Genomic DNA, 17,787 nt, shown 5'->3' on the forward strand with positions numbered 1-17,787 from the left:
TGAATAACGAAAATGACAACACAGAGATGGAAGATATTGTGAGAATCAGGACACTCCTAAACAGGAAGCAAGAAAGCAGAAGGAAAAGTAAAGTGGAAGGAAGAGGATGGTAACGCAGGATGGACGCACCGCTGGGGCCAGACTCCGCTGACTTGGAAGCATGGAGGGTTCATCATGCCTGTCTCCCCAGCACTATTTAGTGAAAAACTCATTAGTTCAAAATTGTGATCCCTGTTACAGAGAATCAGCTAAAACACACAACAGACCAAAGAGATAATTCTCAAAACATTTGGAAAGAATTATCTTTTACCAGGAAACCTGCCCAGTGATGTTCACCTATTCCATGAGTAAAGGCTGCTTGCATTGTTTTGCTTGTATTCGCTTTTCAACAAGACAGACATCACTTACACCAGACAGACTTTCAGATCAGTACCTTTAGAACCCTGGGAAGTCACTAAATCTCCACAGAGCACTGGCCACGGTTACCTGGGCACACAAATCATGTAAGAGGACGGTGGGCTCCTTCTCAAAGGGCAGAGAAAGGGGCAGAATGTATGTGATTCAAATAGGGAAGGTGAGTGAATCACAAAAAGAAAGCAGTTCCCATTTCTTCTGGATTTGACATGAAATGCTGCTATCAACAATGACACAAAGTTGCCCAGCCGGCGTAGCCCAGCGGTTGAGCGTCAACCTGTAAACCAGGAGGTCACGGTTCCATTCCCAGTCAGGGCACATGCCCAGGTTGCAGGCTTGATCCCCAACGTGGGGGATGCTGGAGACAGCCGCTCCATGATTCTCATCATTGATGTTTCTATCTCTTGCTCCGTCACCTTTCCTCTCTGAAATCAATAAAAACATACTTTAAAAAAAACACAAAAACAATGACACAAAGCTCATAACTAGCCACTCTGAGGCCCGGGGAGACGGCAGACCAGGCCCTGCAGCCAGACACCTGAAACACCTGAAATCCCCTGGCTCTTACAGGAGAGGTTTGGCCAAATTGGATAGCAATCCTAAAGCTTATTTTGCATTACTAGGAAGAATGCAGAGCTGACAGTCTTTTCCAAAGTATTAATAAAAATAAAAATGCGACCCACCCTGCAAAGACTGAATTATCTCCCTGTTCACTCTGTCAAAAGTTCTACCAAATCATTGCCGCATCCAAGTCTGCATCCAAAAAATTAGGAAAAAATATGTGTGCCAGGCAGTTAATTAGTAAAATCAATTGTATTAGTTAATTGTATGAAGTTTGTGGTATTGATCAGCTTTGTAGACTTCACTGTTTGTTGTGATTACTTTTCTTATTCTAATCAATTCCCATCTTTGTATCTAATTTTGTACTTTTTCTCTTAAAAAGGGTGCTCCAGCCCCAACCGTGTGGACCTATGGACCAGGTCACATGCCCAGGTTGTGGGCTCATCCCCAGTGTGGGATGTGCAGGAGGCAGCTGATCAATGATTCTCATCATTGATGTTTCTCTCTCTCCCCCTCTCATTCCTCTCTGAAATCAATGAAAATATGCATTTTTTTAAAAAAGGGTGCTCCAAACTGCACAAGTTTGAGGGACAGTGGGCGTGGGGTGGGGAGCGGGGCAAAAGGTGGAGAGGACGTCGGAGCCCTGGCTCCTGGGCACCTGGGCACAGGGACCCGCGATCGGGGAGGGCAAGGAACGCGAGGGTGCAGTCTCCACGGTCCGGGTGGTGAAGTCGGGTTGTAAATCAACGGCCCACGAAGGGCGGACACCCTGACGTCGCCCCATCCCTGGTCGTGTCCCTAGATCCCCGACCCCTCCTTCCCGCGAAAGCGCCGGCTAGCTCCAGGCCCCGCGCTGCCAGGTGCGCATGCGCAGACGTGTGCACTCCTGCAAGGGCGGGGCTACAGCACGCCGGCGCCAAGACACTGACGTACGCAATAGCACGTGACCGGGCGCCCACGTGACGGCCGATGACCGGGATGGGGCCTCGCACCTGCGGAGCATCTTCTAGGATGTCCTGACGGGGAAAGGCACATACGCCATGTCCCAGCGCCTGTCGCGCCGTCTGCTCCCCTCTTCGCCTGCGATCGGTCGGGGCTGTGCCTGTGGACTCGGAACCCGCGGGACTTGGGTGCGGGATGAATACACAGGCCCCTGCCTGCGACTCTAACCTGGGCTGAAAGCTGAAAATCGGGGCGCCCTCCGCGTGAGCGATTGGCAGTATCAGTCAGAAGCATGGAAAAGTGCTGTCCGCTTGGCTCCTGTGATTCACTTCGAAGGCTCAGAGGAAGAAGCTCGGACACTTCCTTGTGAGGCAGCTGCCTGCAGGCGGTGAAGAACGGGAAGGAAAAGGTTTTTCCGGGAAGGCCCGCTGCCTGCGGCTGTTGCTGTAGCCTGTGGCTTGGCCAGGAGCGGTGTTGTGTAGGGTGCCATGACCGCGGGTCCTGAACAAAAGCAAACACTCAAGGGCTGGAATGGGGGCTTATTCCAACGTGGCCTCGCAGGTCGCCCCAGGGAAAGGATCAGTGAAGTCACCTGCCATCAGGCGGCTGGTGCCCTCTCCCCCGCAACCAGAATTGGGATTTACTGTTGGCCACTGAACATGTCAGCAGGCGTCACAGCCCAGGCAGGCTTGGTGGGGGGAAGCCTGGGCCTAGTCTCTTCCCTGTCTCCACGGCCATTTTGGTCCGAGGGTTAAACAAGCATCATTAGGGTGGCTGGAGAGTCTGACGGCATCTGCAGATTATGTGTGCACGATTGAGCCTTCCTGCACTGGAGCCCTTTCATGTGGACCATGAATCTGCTCAAATTCTGGGCCTGTTCCAAAGAGTCCATCCATATGCCTCATTGGCCAGGCTCTTTGACACTAATTCTCCAGCCTGGTGTTATTGGGGCCCCGCAGGGGGGCGCTGATGGAATGTGCTGCTCAGAGGGGTTTCCCCTGCCTTCCCGCCGGGGGCCACCTTTCGCCTGTAACTGCATGTGTATGCCTGGGTTTCTCAGACTCAGAAGCTACCCTCTACCCTGTGGTGGAGATTCAGGCTCACAGACAGCCCTGTGGGTGCCTTTCAGAGAGCTGCACCCCCCATGGCAGCAGCAGGTCTGTCTTGAAGTTCAGCCCAGGGCCCCCTGACCCTGCTGGCTGTCACTGGTGCTCAGAAGCCCCTGCCCGCTGGCTTTGCCTAGGCCTTCACTTCAGGTCCTCCCTTCGATGCCCATGGCAGTTGTCCATCTGGGGTTATGGTGGTTTCCTTTGGTCCTCCTGGGTGTCTTTTGTTTGCCCTCCAGACCCCCCTTTCTCTTCCCTAAAACCGACAGGAAGCAGAGGGCAAAGAGCCGAGTGGCTGCATGCTGTGGGAACCCTGCAAGAAGAAGAGACATGGAGGGGAAGGCGGGCTCTCCTCGGCTGCTTCCTGCCTGGCCTGGGCCCACGTGCTCCGCTGAGAAAGCCTCGGCTCCCGTTTGGTGCCTACACATTGGCTTCAGGTGCCACGGGGTCCAGGAACTGCTCCCAGGCCTCGGGGTTCTGACCACTCATGGCTGTGGCTAGTTTTGGGGCGCTTACCACCCCGACTGGCTTCCTTTAACCCTGCTCACTAAGGCCGTTCATTAAGTTCCTCCTGGCTGATCCTCATCGTTTGACGCCGTTTCTTTCTCCGGGTGCTTCTCTTGATTCGAGGGAGGGGACACCCTGCTATCTGCAACAGTAGCTCCATGGACACTTTTTACATGAAAAGGTTCCACACAAATTCAGAGATTTTTTTTTCCCCTCAAAGGATTTATATCCAGAATGTTCCTGGGGGAAAGTTTCCTTTAGAAACGGCACAGTTTTTCCAGTTATAAAACTGGACAGCAAGATTTCTCAACACTTGAATTTTAAGCCGTTTTGTAAGGAAGAAATGACACCCGCCTGGCCCTGTGGGCCCTGCCCTGCTCCTGCCCCACTGGGGCTGCACAGGAGGGCGCTACATCTGTCACTGTCAGTCACAATCGACATCATGTGCAGCAGGTGGACAGTGGGGGTGAGCTGGGCCCATAACCCATCCTCTGCTACCAGGTAACCTCTTTTTCAATCCCAACCCATAAGCCAGCTCAGGCTCAGCCTTTGAACCTGCCCATTCCTGTGTCGCCATCAAAATGTGTAGGCCCATAGCAGTGTCTGGTCCCATGGTGTAATGGTTAGCACTCTGGACTCTGAATCCAGCATCTTGAGTTCAAATCCCGGTGGGACCTGTGTGTGCCTTTTGTCCCACCCCCCACACCCTCCACTGAACAGTAAGATTTCTTAGAACTTACATTTTAAGCAGTTTTGTATGGAAACATGGCTTCCCCTTTTGTTTCCTCTTCCTTTTGTCCCTCCTCTTCCCCATAGCGCCCCCCCCCCCCCTTCACTCAGGCTCAGGCCCCTGGGCCAGCTGTTGGCTCAGGCAGTAAAAGGTGAGGGCACAACTCTGTGAGGCGGAGCCCAGAGACACGGCGGCCCTGGCTGGGAGAGCAGCAGCATTCACCCAAGGCCCCACACCAGACACTTAACTGTTTATTCCGTAATCAGAAATGGATCTACATTACTGCAGAGGATGAACCCCACTGTAAATAGACTGAAAGCAGAAAATAGGTAATTTCACACAATGTCCCACTTATCAACCCAGATGGGTGCACAGGTAAAATCACACATGAATGAGGGAAATCTAACAGGCCGAGGGGCTCAAGAACAAAGTTACCCACACGGTAACAAAATCCAAGTGCTCTGGAAACCAACACCGGACCGGCCACAGGCCTCCATCACAGGGCGGCCTAACGTGCCCGGTGCTGGCTCTGGTGGCTGCGATCTGTCTGTGTCGTCAGCTGTGGGCCAACCGCTCTCTTCCTTCTCGTTCAGGGCGAGCAGCACGTGAGGCAGAGCGCGCTGTCGTGGAACGCAGAGGGCTCCCTGGAGCTGAGGGGAGTGGCCGGCCCACAGGGGAGAGGCGGACAGAGGACGCTATCTCACCCAATTGTGGGGCGGGCTGGCTGGCCTTCACCTGGACCTTCTCCACTTGATGTCCCGGCTGCTTGATGACCCCACCCAGGGAGGGACCGAGCAGGGTGTCCACCTCTCCATTCTCCATCCTTCCGTCTGTGACACCTGTCACCCTCGCCAGGCCTCCCCCAAAGTGAGTTCAGCTCAATCCCTGAATGTAATAGGGCACGCGTGCCCCCCCCCCCCCGATTCCCAGCGACAGGACCCGGTCTCAGGATGGTGGCCACAGCTGCAGAACGTAGATCCGTTTCAAGAAAAGGTGGGAATGCAGACTTCCGTATGAGCCCCTATTCCAAAAGGTGGCAGTTCATTCACATTGTGGCAAAGACACCTTCAAGAGTAACATAAGTGGGTAAAGTCAGGGCCAAGCCGGGCCATTTCCTCATCCAATCTCTGAGGCGTGGACAGAACCCAGTCTCAGCTCTTCACAGGACACTTCGGGGGTTTTTAAGCCTAAAGGACAGTAGCCTGTCTCCATTCTTGTTCTTTGGGATTTTCTCATCGTCGGATAAAAGGATGCGTACATTGGGGCAATCCTCTCGAGACACAATATTCCAGTTGCACACACATGAGGATGACGGCACCCCTCAGAGGGAGGGAGCCGACAGATGGGGAGCAGGGAATTCTGAAAACCAAAGCGATGACAGGGACACTAAGCCTTTCCTTCACGCGTCTGACACCCCTCCTCAGGCGCCTGCAGGCCGGGCGTCTGCTGGACCTTTACCACTTGATGTCCCGGCTGCTGGCGGTCTGCCCTGGGCCCTGGTAGGCAGTGTGCAGGGCCGCCTGGGCCCGGGGAGAGTCGGCCCCACCCAGCCACTCCTGGTACAGCTCCTGCACGTGGGCGCTGGTCTCCGGGGGCCGCACCGGGATGGCAGCGTAGATGCCTTCCATCTGCCGCAGCAGCGCCCTGTCCACACGCCCGTCCTCTGCCTGGGCCTGGCCCCTGCCGCTTAGGCATCCTGAAAGACACAGGCAGGAGCTCACTCTCCCTCCTTCCGTCCTACAGGGAAGGGGTCCCGCGCAGGAGAGGAGTGGCACGGTGGCCCCGAGGCCTGGGGAACCCTGTCCTAGGCTCACGGTCTGGGCCCCCTGCTCTTTTTTGTTTCCATGGCCCAGGACATGCCTTTACCTGAAACCAAAATAATTCGCTGACCTTTAGCCCTGTGGGCTGTGTGTGCACATCTGGGTTCCAGTTTCCCTGGAACTCACCGAACCAGGCGCACAGACACAGCACAAGCAGCTGTGTCCTGGTGTTTGCAGCACACAGTGCGCTGCGCCCTCCTGCCCACGCCCGGCCCCCCTTCCCCTCCCCCCGCCGCTGCACCCAGGAGCCCCCACGCCCAAAAGCTTGGCCTCCTGTACGGGAGCTGCGTCCTCTCAGATGCGTTAGGTGATGTCATGATTCACAGGATATAAATTCATTCAGAAGAATTTGAAGCAAATTTCCGCGCTGGCCAGGCCTCTCTCCACCTCTCCCCCTTGTCTGCGGCAGAGACCTCTGCTCACTTCCCAGCAGCTCCCCAGCGCTGAGGCAGCCCAGCTCTGCCCTGACTGCATGGATGCTGGACACCCCTCCTGAGGCCCTTCAGGGGGCCCCTCAGCCTGGAACCAAGGGGTTTCCAAGGTGACATCCGAGTACCTGCTCTTTTCTCACGAGGTGGGTGTGAGGAAAGGGAGGTGCCGTTGTGTCACAACAACGAGGGCAAAGCCATGGAGACCGAGTGAGGCTCAGGGTGGGCGCGGAGGGACCACTCCCACGACGCTGTGGGCGAGTCTTACCCCCAGCGCAGGCCAGGACCTCCACGAAGTGGTAGGGGAACTTGCCCCTCTTCAGCTTCAGGACCACATTCTGGATGTTCCGAAAGCCGTACGCAGCCGCAAAGCGCAGCAGCACCTCCCCGTCCCTTTCCAGGGCGACCTCCTGGAAGTCTTTGTTCCTGTAACACAGACACGGGGACCCTGGCTGTCGAGTCCACTTCAGCCGCTTGTCATTTCCACTCTAAGTCGGGAAGATCAGCAAAGAGTAAACGCAGGAAAGACCCTTGACCTTGACTGGCGGAGACACTCTCAAATAGGACAGCCCTGCCCCAGCACGCACACAAACACATGCATGCACATATGCACACATGCTAACATGCATACACATGCACATCGGCTCTGGGGAATCTACCCTAAAGGCCGTGCTGACCATGCGAGCAGACGCACCTCAGGCTGCGGTAGGTGAGCGCCCCCACGTCCTCGTTGAACAGCTCCTTGGCCGCGTGCCTGAAGATGTGCGCCAGGTACCCGTCGGAGCTGGCACCCTCGTGGCGCCTCACCTCCTCCTCCTTCACGTCTCCAAACCTCGTCAGGCAGAGAAAAGCGACAAGAATTATAGCAGATTTCAAAGTGTTATGACTCAGGGCTGCCACATGGAAAGTGAGACCCTTCACAAACCCTTCAGCTCCAGCAAGACCCCAGCACCCTGAACGCCATCTGTGCCCACCAGGCTGCACAGGCAGTGACTTCCCTTCGCTGCTGCACGTGCCTCAGGGTGTCCCCAGAACCTCGGGCCTGGCTCGAGCCTGCCTGAGCCCCACCAGGACAGGGTACAAGGTCAGCCTGGCTCAAGCACAGGCTGTGGCCATCGGTACTTGAGGGGCTAAGAGTCTGTAAACCTCAGTCCAGCCTCCCACAAAGGGCCACACATAGTCCTGGTGCCGCTATGGGCAGGACCGCCGAGTGGCCCAGGAGTGCTCTGCACATGCCCCGGCCCAGGACACAGCAGGAGCATCGACGTCACCCTGGGCGCAAAGGGACCCAAGGAATCTGCTGTTTCCCTAAGGCAACTGCCCAGGGCAGGTGCCACCATGCCCACGTCTCAGCACAGCCCCTAGTAAAGTCGGAGGCCCTAGGACCTGTCCCCCCAGAGACCCCACGGGAGGCCCATCCACAGGCGGCCTCCCTGCAAGAGCCACTTACAGAGTATCCACGACGGCGTCGCTGGCAGACAGGTCACTCTGCTCCATTATCTGGACAATCTCACCTACAGACACACGAGAGGCGCTGGGCCCAGTGGACACCACGCGTCCTCGGGCCGTTCCCAAAGTCACCTTCTCCCCATGGGAAATTCTAGGTCAAGGTGACCTGGGTGTCGTCCCCCTCACAGACAGCAGGGGGCCACCTCAAGTGCAAAGTAACACCAATAACATGAAGAATGCAAATGAAACATAAGAGAAGCGTCTAATTCCTCATCTGCTCTTGAAATGAGGCTCTCTGCAAACAATCCCTGTGTTTGTTTCCAAGTGAAGACTCTGTGACAGCCTCACAGGGAGGGTGCTGCATTACGGATGTCCCATGGCCCGAAGGAGACCAACCGAAAATCAGAACCACTTCTGGACTCCCCTCTGCACCCGACTCACGTGGGCTCGACTGACCAAAGACGCCCTTGCACCCTAGCACGGGGCCCTGTGCAGGCTGCAGCGACGTCCCCGCAGCACACGCATGTTTCCACTTCACGAAAAGAGAAACCGTCACGCGTGCCCCCGCGCAGGCTGGGCTGTCAGAACTCCCTGGCGAGGTGGGACTGCCCCCCACTGCCCTGTCTCCCAGCCCGGGCCACACACGTGTGCACGCTGGCAGGAGTGCTGCCCTCGTCACTGTCCTGGGTCCTGCCAGAGCCCCCCTCGCCCCCGCACCTGGCCCTGCCACCTCTCACCTGAGGTTAGCACGCAGTCAGCACCCCGGGAACTATGCAAAGCTGTGGGAACATCTTCTCGAAGGGCCTCCAGTTTCTTGTCATAACACGGGGCCACAATGACATGGAAAATCTTGTCTGGGGACAGGTTCTGTGGAGACAGAGCAGGGTCCAGGCTGCGGAGAGCCACCCAGCTGCCACTCTGCCCGCCGCCTCCTTAGTGCCCAGCTGCTCTGGGTGGAGCCCCGTTCCACAGACCAGCCCCTGCTTCACGTCGACGCCCCGTGTCTCCTTGGCTCGCCTCAGTTCCTGTCCCTGTCAGCCCCCTGTGCAGTCCCGGCTCGCCTCTCATGCTGACCTCCGGGAAGAGACCGGCTTACCTGCCGTCTGGCGAAGTAATCCTTCACCAGAGAGCCCATGATCTGCTGGGGAGACTTGGCCGTGCAGAGGTGGGGCGTGATGGGGTGACCCAGCACGCGCTCCGCATATCGGACCCAGCCTGGGGAGAGACCGGGGCTGCGTCAGTTCCTCCCGGCTGCTTCCCATCCCACATCTGGGACCCAGAGCTCCCGCGACCCTGTCCACGGGGCGAAGCGGTCATCTCCTGTCCAGCCTCCCCGGAATGTATGGCGGGGCCGGCTGCGGCCTGGGGGCTCACCGGGGCAGGCGGAGGTCAGCATGGGTAGCCGGGGCTCTTCCTCGCGGTGCTGGCGGTACCGACGCACAAACTCCTTCTGACTCTCCAGGATGCTGAAGTCTGCGGCTATCGTCATGTCAAAGACATAGTGCACCCCTGCGGGAAGGAGGGCATCAGCTCACAGCTCGCCGGGTCCCTCTCCGTCTGGACCCTGAGGGACAAGCTTAGCGGACTCTGCAAGCTTCCCTCCTGGGCACTGCACTCACCTCGCCTCTCGGCTCCATCACTAATCGTGTAAGTACAGGACTTGCACTTTTTCTTAAACAATAGCACGTATTTTTCATAATAAAATACCTACTCTCTCCTACTTCCTGTCTTTCTCTCTACATCTTATTGTAAGCACCTCACAGTACTCCACACATAAACTAATGGGATATTCCAAGGCACTGGCAGCATTCTGTTCCAATTCACTGTCTAAACTGAATTTCAGTCGGTAATGATCCCTGACGTTTTTAAAATAAATGAAACGAGTAAACTGCCTGAGTGCACCTTTATGATGATCTTAATTTTATGTTGTTCTTTAATTAGCTATCTTTTTCTTAATAAGTTTTCTTACTATTGGTGAATAAGCTTGAAATAAAAGAACATATTTTCAATAATTAAAAATAAATTAAAGCAAATAAGTTTAATATCTACAGCCAGTCTAAATCTTAAAAGCAGCCAGTTATCCTTAAGAAATATAGTAGCCCTAGCCGGTCTGGCTCAGTGGATAGAGCATCGGACTGAAAGGTCCCAGGTTGGATTCAAGGGCGCATGCCCGGCGGGCTCGATCCCCAGTAAGGGTTATGCAGGAGGCAGCCGATCAATGATTCTCTCATCACTGATGTTTCTATCTCTCTCCCTCTCCCTTCCTCTCTGAAATCAGTAAAAATTAAGTAAATAAATAAAATAAAAAAAGAAATGTAGTAAGTATTCTAAGTGTCATCTGAAACCATTACCTTAAGGAATTCGTTCCACTGTGAATACGTATCTCTTCAGTATTAACAGTAACAAATAATGCCCACCTGTTTATTTTTTTTAACTGTCAAGGGAAGGCCTTTCGCTCTAAGGTCACACAGCACCTAACAGCCCGCTCTGCGGTGAAGCAAAGCACACCCTCGGCTTCTCAGACAGAAGAGGCGGCTCAGGAGCTGGGCTGGCGGGCCCTGCCTGCTCTGACTCTCCGCTCATTGTATCAGTGGCCCCGGCGTCTTTATGTCTTTGAAGAGCACTGCCCAGTGACAACGCTGTTCTTTGGCAAATGGCTCACGTGCTCCCCCGGAGCCTGCCCGCTGGTGGCTGCAGGAGGGCCGGGAAGTCTCCAGGGTGGGATAGGTCTAGTCCGACATCAGCAGATAAGGGAGCCCTCCTGTTGCCGGGGCAGGGCCCTCCAGCGCGCCTCTCATCTGAGTCCCTGCCTGCTCCGAGCTGCTGCCTTTCCTGCTTCACATGAGGCTGCAGAGGACAAAGTCCGCTCCCTCCTGCCGGCTCTTCAGAGCTCCCAGGAGACCAGACGCCACTCCCTGCAGCCGTCGCTCCCCAACACAGAGATGACGCAGGGGCCCCGATAGCCAGGGCAACAGGACACATGACCCCTGGCCACCCTGTCCAAAGCCGGTCACTCGCCGCTCCGGGAGGGGCCGTCCGGCAGTAATGCAACACCCGGCCGCACAGCAAGGGGCAAGTGACACGGCCCACCGTGGGTCAGAGGCAGGGTCACAGACGTTACTACCCTGGGCCCCGGAAAACTGAACTCTGGGTATAAAAAGGCGGTTACAAGCTCCTGTTCTACATTCACGATGACACCACAGGCACCTCACCAAGGCTTTTGAGGAAGCCGCAGAGCCTTCTGGATGCATCCGTGACACTGAGGCTGAATTTAGCAGCAAAATAAGGCAGAGACTGAGGACACACGGACACTGCCAGCACCTTGTGCTGTGAGGTATCACATTTCTAGGAGAAAGAGAGAAGACCGTCACACAGGTGGTGGTACAATCTAATGAGGGATCCAGAACAGGCAGGAGGTAGGAGATAATCTTGTGCAAAGACTGGTAAAGTGGCAAACACTGTAAGAATAACTGAAGAAAAATTACAATTAAGATATGGGCCATCCCAAGAGATTCTGTCGACTTTAAGAACAATGGTATATTTATAAATCCAAGTATCTGGAGGAAAAGGATCATTTCAAAGAAAAACGATAGCCATGGAGGAGGGATAACTCCATACAAACGTCTGGGGGCAAGCAGCCGAGCCGCACGCTCCCGGGAGGAGGCTCTGTGCGGTGCGCACCGTCCTCACAACTGCCCTGCACATTCCATGCAGCTCCAGTCCAAGCACCAGCCCGACGGCCCGCAGGGCTGCGGGCTCCTGTGTTGCACGCGGGCCAGGGCTCGGCGCCCGTGCACAGAGGGGCAGGGGACGCCCCCGCCTCTGAGAACACCCCAGAGGCTGAACCACATCAGCCTGGCCTCTGAAGACCCGAGACCTCGGGCATCTCCCATGGCAGGACCTCGCACGGTGGAAGCCGCCCCCAAACCCGGGGAGCCTGGCAGGTGGTCCGGCCACAGCCAGTGCCCCAGTCAGTGAGGGAGCGTGACTGGGCCGGTTGATTTTGCTCTGAGGAGGAGGGACCCTGCAGAGGGTTGACTAGGGCACGGGACCCAGGGCCAGGGCCAGGCTGCATGCACGTCCCAGCAGAGGCTTCTGCACCCCTCTTTGACTCCCACCCCTCTCTCCAGGCCAGGGTGCCAGTGAGCACCGGGACCCCTTACCTTATTAAGGTTCAGAACACGGAAGAAGTCCTTGGCGTTCTGCTGAGAAACTTGGACTCCTTCCTCTGCGGTCACACAACTGTCACACGCCAGGCAGTCACTCAGAAATATCTTGGCATCGGCCAACTTACGGAATTCTCCCTTCTACGAAAGAAGGAGGACGTCTCGGCCTGGTTCCTCACTAAGGACTCGCCCACGTGGTCCAGGGCAGCAGCAGCACAGGCACGACGCAGACACTGCCCACACCCACGGGGAGGACACGGCACTCCTGCATCCTGGCCCCGTCTTCCTCCCTCAGCCCCCTCTGCTGCCTCGGGGCTCCCGCTTGGGGCTCCTGCGCTCTCCCCAGTGAGTCCACCCAGTCCCACGGCACCATGCGAGCTCAGAACCGGACAGCTCACTGCCGGCTCAGGCACTGCACGTGCACTGGGCCCTCGGTCCTCCTCAGTAACAGGGACTCGGTTCACCGGGACGTCCAGGCTACAAACCCCGGGGTCCCCCTCGGCCTACTTCATCTGCCCCTGACTGGCACTCCGCTCCTGAGGGCCGCTGGAACCCCGAGATGAACTAAACCACGAGCCATCCCTCCCAGAGGCTCTGCACAGGGCCTCTCCTCGAACCACTCATGGCCCTTGTCCGTCACTCCCTGGCTCTCACTTCCAGCCAAACTGCTCCGGGTCACCCCTGCGGGAAATGCTCCCCAAGAGCCCAGCTCACCCCTTGGGTCCTCATAGGCACCTACCGAACAGCCCAGATCACCAGCTAGCATTTATGTGTTGACTCTCGCCATGACATGTAAGCTCTGAGGGTAGAAACCCTGACCTCTTCCTGCTGTCCCCCAGCACCTCCCATTGTCCCCCAGCACCTCCCGCTGTCCCCAGCACCTCCCGCTGGCCCCATCACCTCCCGCTGGCCCCCAGCACCTCCCGCTGTCCCCCAGCACCTCCCGCTGGCCCCATCACCTCCCGCTGTCCACCAGCACCTCCCGCTGGCCCCCAGCACCTCCCGCTGGCTCCATCACCTCCCACTGGCCCCCAGCACCTCCCGCTGGCCCCCAGCACCTCCAAGAGGCCCCTCGTACAGAAGGTGCTCAAGGACTATTTAGTGAACACAGGAACGTTCGGAAGCCTACGGAGCCATCTGAACAAATTAATAAGCGCTCCTGACAGCTGTGCATTTACTTTCCTTCAACCACGAGCTGTTACTGGAGGGCTCTGGAGGGCCTCCTGTGCAGGATGGGAGTACACGCCGGCACCTCCCTCCTCCCCACGTGCCTGCCACTGTGCAGCTCCCCCAGGACATTACATCGCAGAGGCATATGTGTGAGGTCTGCATGGGCCCAAGGGTTGGCACTTCTAACGCAGTGACAGGGCTGGGGGTGTCCAAGGGTCTGGAGCACATGGCCTGGCACGCAGCTGGTGCTCGAGACACTGCTGAGCTGCACTGAGAATCCTGGCCCTGCAGAGGGGCCCACTCTGGCCGGCCCACCCAGGCCCACACCCTGCCTCCCACGTGGTGTCCTTCGATGCCCCCTCTGCTCAGCCAGCCGAAGCCGCCCTTAAACACATCGGATCTGTACCCTTGACAGACTCAGGGCTCCCACTACCCCTCCCCCAGACCACTTGTGTCCACTCCTTCTCTGTGCCTGGTGGGCTCACCCCCACCCCCCATTCTCATGACCCCAAGCCCACTCCAGTAGCCCCTTCCCTGGCGAGCCCAACCTAACAGGGTGTCCACCCACTGAGCTGGCGGGGGCCCGCTCCGGCTGTGTACACGTTATCTTGCCATGACCAAAGCCCGGGCGGGGAGGAGAAGTAACCCAACTCCCCGTGTCACTGATAAGGAAACTGGGGCTCCCAGGGTTAGATGGCCGCCCAAGGTGAGGCAGCCAGAGAGCAGGTGTGGGGCCCAGGCCCGCTGCTCAGGGATGCAGGGCCCGGGCAGTCCCTGCTTTCTGCCCTAGACCCTGGGTGCTGGTCTCACCCCCCGCACTCACGGAGTCGCACAGTCGCCCGAGCGCAGAGCAGTGCTGGTGCACAGGGACCAGACCAGGCATCCTCAAACTCCGGCCCGCGGGCCACGTGCGGCCCGCCGGGTGCCGCTGCCTGTCCTGCTTAGCAGCCAACTCGTCCCGGGCCCGCAGTGCGCATAGGAATTTGTTCATAGTTTTTTTTTAAACTATAGTCCGGCCCTCCAACGGTCTGAGGGACAGTGAACTGGCCCCCTGTTTAAAAAGTTTGAGGACCCCTGGACCAAATGGACGCGCGTCAGACTACTGACCTACAGAGGACACCGGCACTCGCTTCTCCGGGGCTGCCGCCTCCCATCGGTAAACTGGTGCCAGTACTCTAAGGGAAGCAGTACCCTAACCTCCCACTGCCGCCTCCTCTCTGCTCGGCGGGGATGGCAGTGGGGCTACTCAAAACGCCAGTCCTGAGCAGTGAGGCCCCCTGTACAAAACACGTCCTCCGGGGTCCAGCTTGGCATCTGTGCCCAGTAAGCCACTTAGCTAAGATGTAAAACCCCACAACTGAGCTGGTGAAGAAACTGTTAGAAAAATGCATTTACAGAACCACGAGAATGAATTACCCACCTAAACGCCCATTTTCCAGAATGGAACTTTTGGTTTTAAAAAAAGAATTGCAAGTTTCAGCATCACACCACTGTTTCTGATAAATGACCAAGGATGACATTCTGCTTTGTTCCCACGACAGTCTGTTCTGCCGTATTTTGGGGTGACGAGCTCTTTGGCCCTGTTATGTGGGAGGAGGCCGTGCGCCTCCCGCTGACGGGCCTGGCCCCTGGCAGGGGCACCGCTTTACCCATTCACGTCTCGCCTCTCTTTTTCTCAGAGCAAGGAGGTAGGGGAGACATGAGCCCCGCAGGGGAGAGAGCCAGCAGCTGCTGTTCCCTCTGGGCTGATACGAAATAGAAAACTCGACTTGCCTCTCCGTTCTCCTGGGCCGGACTCGGGGCATCGACTGAGGCATTCTCTTGGTCGTCGGTTTTTGATTTTTTGCTACATTCCTTGAAAAGGCACAGAAACAGATAGAAGAACTTTGACTCTCTGAAATTAAAAAACGCATACCTATTCTCTGTCAATTAACCTCATGAGTGGAAATCTTTTCTAGGTAAATAAAAGGACACGTAGCCCTGGCTGGTGTGGCTCAGTGGATAGAGCATCCGCCTGCGGACTGAAGGGTCCCAGGTCCCATTCTGGTCAAGGGCACATGTGGGGGTTGAGAGCTTGATCCCCAGTGTGAAGCGTGCAGGAGGCAGCCAATCCATGATTCTCTCTCATCACTGATGTTTCACTCTTCCTCTCTGAAACCATATATATACACACACGAAGTAAAATGAAAGCACAGGTACCCGCCCACCACCTCACCTGCATATTCCTATTAGCTGAAACCTGGACACCATGTGCCTTGCATCAACAGGTAAATTAGGGCTTGACTACCTGGACACACATGGACTTAGAACACAGTGAACTAGAAATACCAGAAATGCTCTGACAAGCCATTTCCTGCATTATGTTAGATTAAAAAAAAAAAGAGCAACTGATGGAACAACATTTATTGATTCAATTGTTAGAAAAACAAAAACAAAACAATCCCTCTGCCCGCACTGCGCGGTTATTTGTTATTCGGCCTAGAAACAGAGTGGAAGGCTACCGAGTTACCATGGTTACACAGGTGGCGAGGCGGGCCACACTTCTGTATTGTTTTGTTACTACAAGCACTTACGTTTTTTGCAAAGTTAAAAAAAACAAACAAACACGAAAAACATCGTATCAATGGTTGACATCCCCAAAGGGGTTTGCTCTGACAGCCCTGAGAGGTAACAGGTTGTTCTACTTTTCTGGGGATTTTGGCTTAAAAAAAAAAAAAGCATTTTGAATGGCTGGCTCAGCGATCGAACCGAGAACTAGAGCCGGTTGCGAAGTCCAGGGAAGGCGCCCGGACCGCGGCGGCACCACCCGGGCCGTGGCAGGGTTAGCGCTCATGCCCCGTCGGAGTCGGTCCAACCGAACCCAGACGGTCCTCTCCGAGCGGCCCGCGTCCGATCCCGGGCTCCCGAGGCCGCGGTGACGCTGGGCCCGGAGCTGCCGATCCAGAACGTGGCGCCCGCCCACGCTCCCACGGGCCGCGCCGCGGACGGGGCTCCTGGGCCCATTGGCGATCAACCCCGACCCTTGACCCCCAGCCGCACCGACCCCTGATCGCGAGGCCCGGCCCCTGACCCCGACCCCCGTCCGCACCGACGCGCGGGCCCACCTTCCGCGTGCAGTGCTCACACTTCATCTGGAGCGGGGCGGGCGGGGGCCGGCGCGCGTGACCTGGAGGAAGCACCGGGAGAGCGGTCACCGCCGCCGGCCGCCCGCCGCCCTTTGTTGTAGTCGCCCCCGGCGCGGCCCCACCCCGCGGCGCCGCTCGGCCAATGAGAACGCGGGACGGGGGAGGGCTGGGCCCCGCAGCCAGTCGGAATGCGCGGGGGCGGGGCGCGGCCCCGACCCACCCGGAGGTCGCGAAGGTGCTGAGCGAGTGGCAGACAGCCCCGAGGACGGAGCTGGCGTAGTTCCGGGGTGCACGGGGCCCGCAGCTCGGCGCCAGGCGCGCGCCACCCGTCCGGCGCAGGCCCGATGGAGACGGTGCCGCCCTGGAGGGGAGGGGCGGAAGTGCGGCCCCGGCCCGCCGCCATTGCCACCCCGAGGCGCGGCACGTAGGCCTGGGGAGGCGGCAGTGCGCACGCGCGGCGGGACCCGGGCGCACGTGGTCCCTGAAGCACGAGGGCGCTGGCGTCGGTCCACTGCGTCTTACGGGGCACATTGGTGACTCTGCCCTTACACTCGACCAAGAGTTATTTTTCTCCAAGAAATGGTACCACGTATAGGGCTAAACGGAAATGTTCAACTGGTAATAATGAATGTTTTATAAGGTCAGCGCATACTCTCCCAGGACCATCAGAACTGAGAACAGGCCCCAAGAATTCAGGGGAGAGTAAGCAAAGGATCTTGTGGGTGTGTTTGTCTTTATCAAACACCAGCATTCCTCGGGAATCCCAGAACCTGGCAATCCCAGAGGTCAACAAAATACTTAAAGGCCAGTCCAGGTCCCAGAAACCTCACTAGGGTCTTCAGAATTTTCCCCATTAAAATTTTTTATTTATATAGAGTTTTGGGTGCATACAGCTTTTTATAAATGCATCCCTTTAATTCAGGTGTTAACGTTCTCCTTTGCTTAAATCTATGTCAGCACCACTCAGAAGACATCTTCCATTTTCAGCATGAATAAGGATAATTTTAGGTAGTCATTTGTATATATTTTTGTTAATGTTTTGAAAACAAACAATGCCATAATGTGTGGGGAAAAAGGCAAAGTACAGACACTTAATTTCATTTAAAAATGTAGTCAGTGTCACCCCGGCTGGTTTGACTCAGTGGCTACAGCGTGGGCCTGCAGGCTGCAGGGTCCCAGTTTGATTCCCCGTCAAGGGCACATCTGGGCTGGATCCTCAGTGGGGGGCGTGCAGGAGGCGGCCAATCAACGATTCTCTCTCATCACTGACATTTCTGTATCTCTCGCTCTTTCTCCCTTCCTCTCTGAAATCAGTAAAAATATATTTTGGAAAAAAAATGTAGTCAGTGTCTAGGTTTCCCCAAGCGTC

The 17,787-nt window shown here is 56.6% G+C and overlaps 1 protein-coding gene across 1 annotated transcript; it reads right to left on the reverse strand.

Annotated features, from left to right (window-relative positions):
* Positions 1 to 4,493: 4,493 nt before the first annotated feature.
* Positions 4,494 to 16,829, reverse strand: NARF (nuclear prelamin A recognition factor). The gene is made up of 11 exons (XM_080681223.1): positions 16,398 to 16,829; positions 15,067 to 15,147; positions 12,121 to 12,264; positions 11,170 to 11,302; positions 9,332 to 9,466; positions 9,054 to 9,172; positions 8,695 to 8,824; positions 7,959 to 8,022; positions 7,203 to 7,340; positions 6,777 to 6,934; positions 4,494 to 5,956 (listed from the first exon to the last, which is right to left on the reverse strand). The coding sequence occupies exons 1-11, from the start codon at positions 16,422 to 16,424 to the stop codon at positions 5,715 to 5,717; spliced, it is 1,371 nt and encodes a 456-aa protein (XP_080537349.1). The 5' UTR covers positions 16,425 to 16,829; the 3' UTR covers positions 4,494 to 5,714.
* Between the last annotated feature and the right edge of the window lie 958 nt (positions 16,830 to 17,787).

The sequence above is a fragment of the Plecotus auritus genome (genome assembly GCF_963455305.1).
Source record: "Plecotus auritus genome assembly, chromosome: 7".
Classification (NCBI taxonomy): Eukaryota; Metazoa; Chordata; class Mammalia; order Chiroptera; family Vespertilionidae; genus Plecotus; species Plecotus auritus.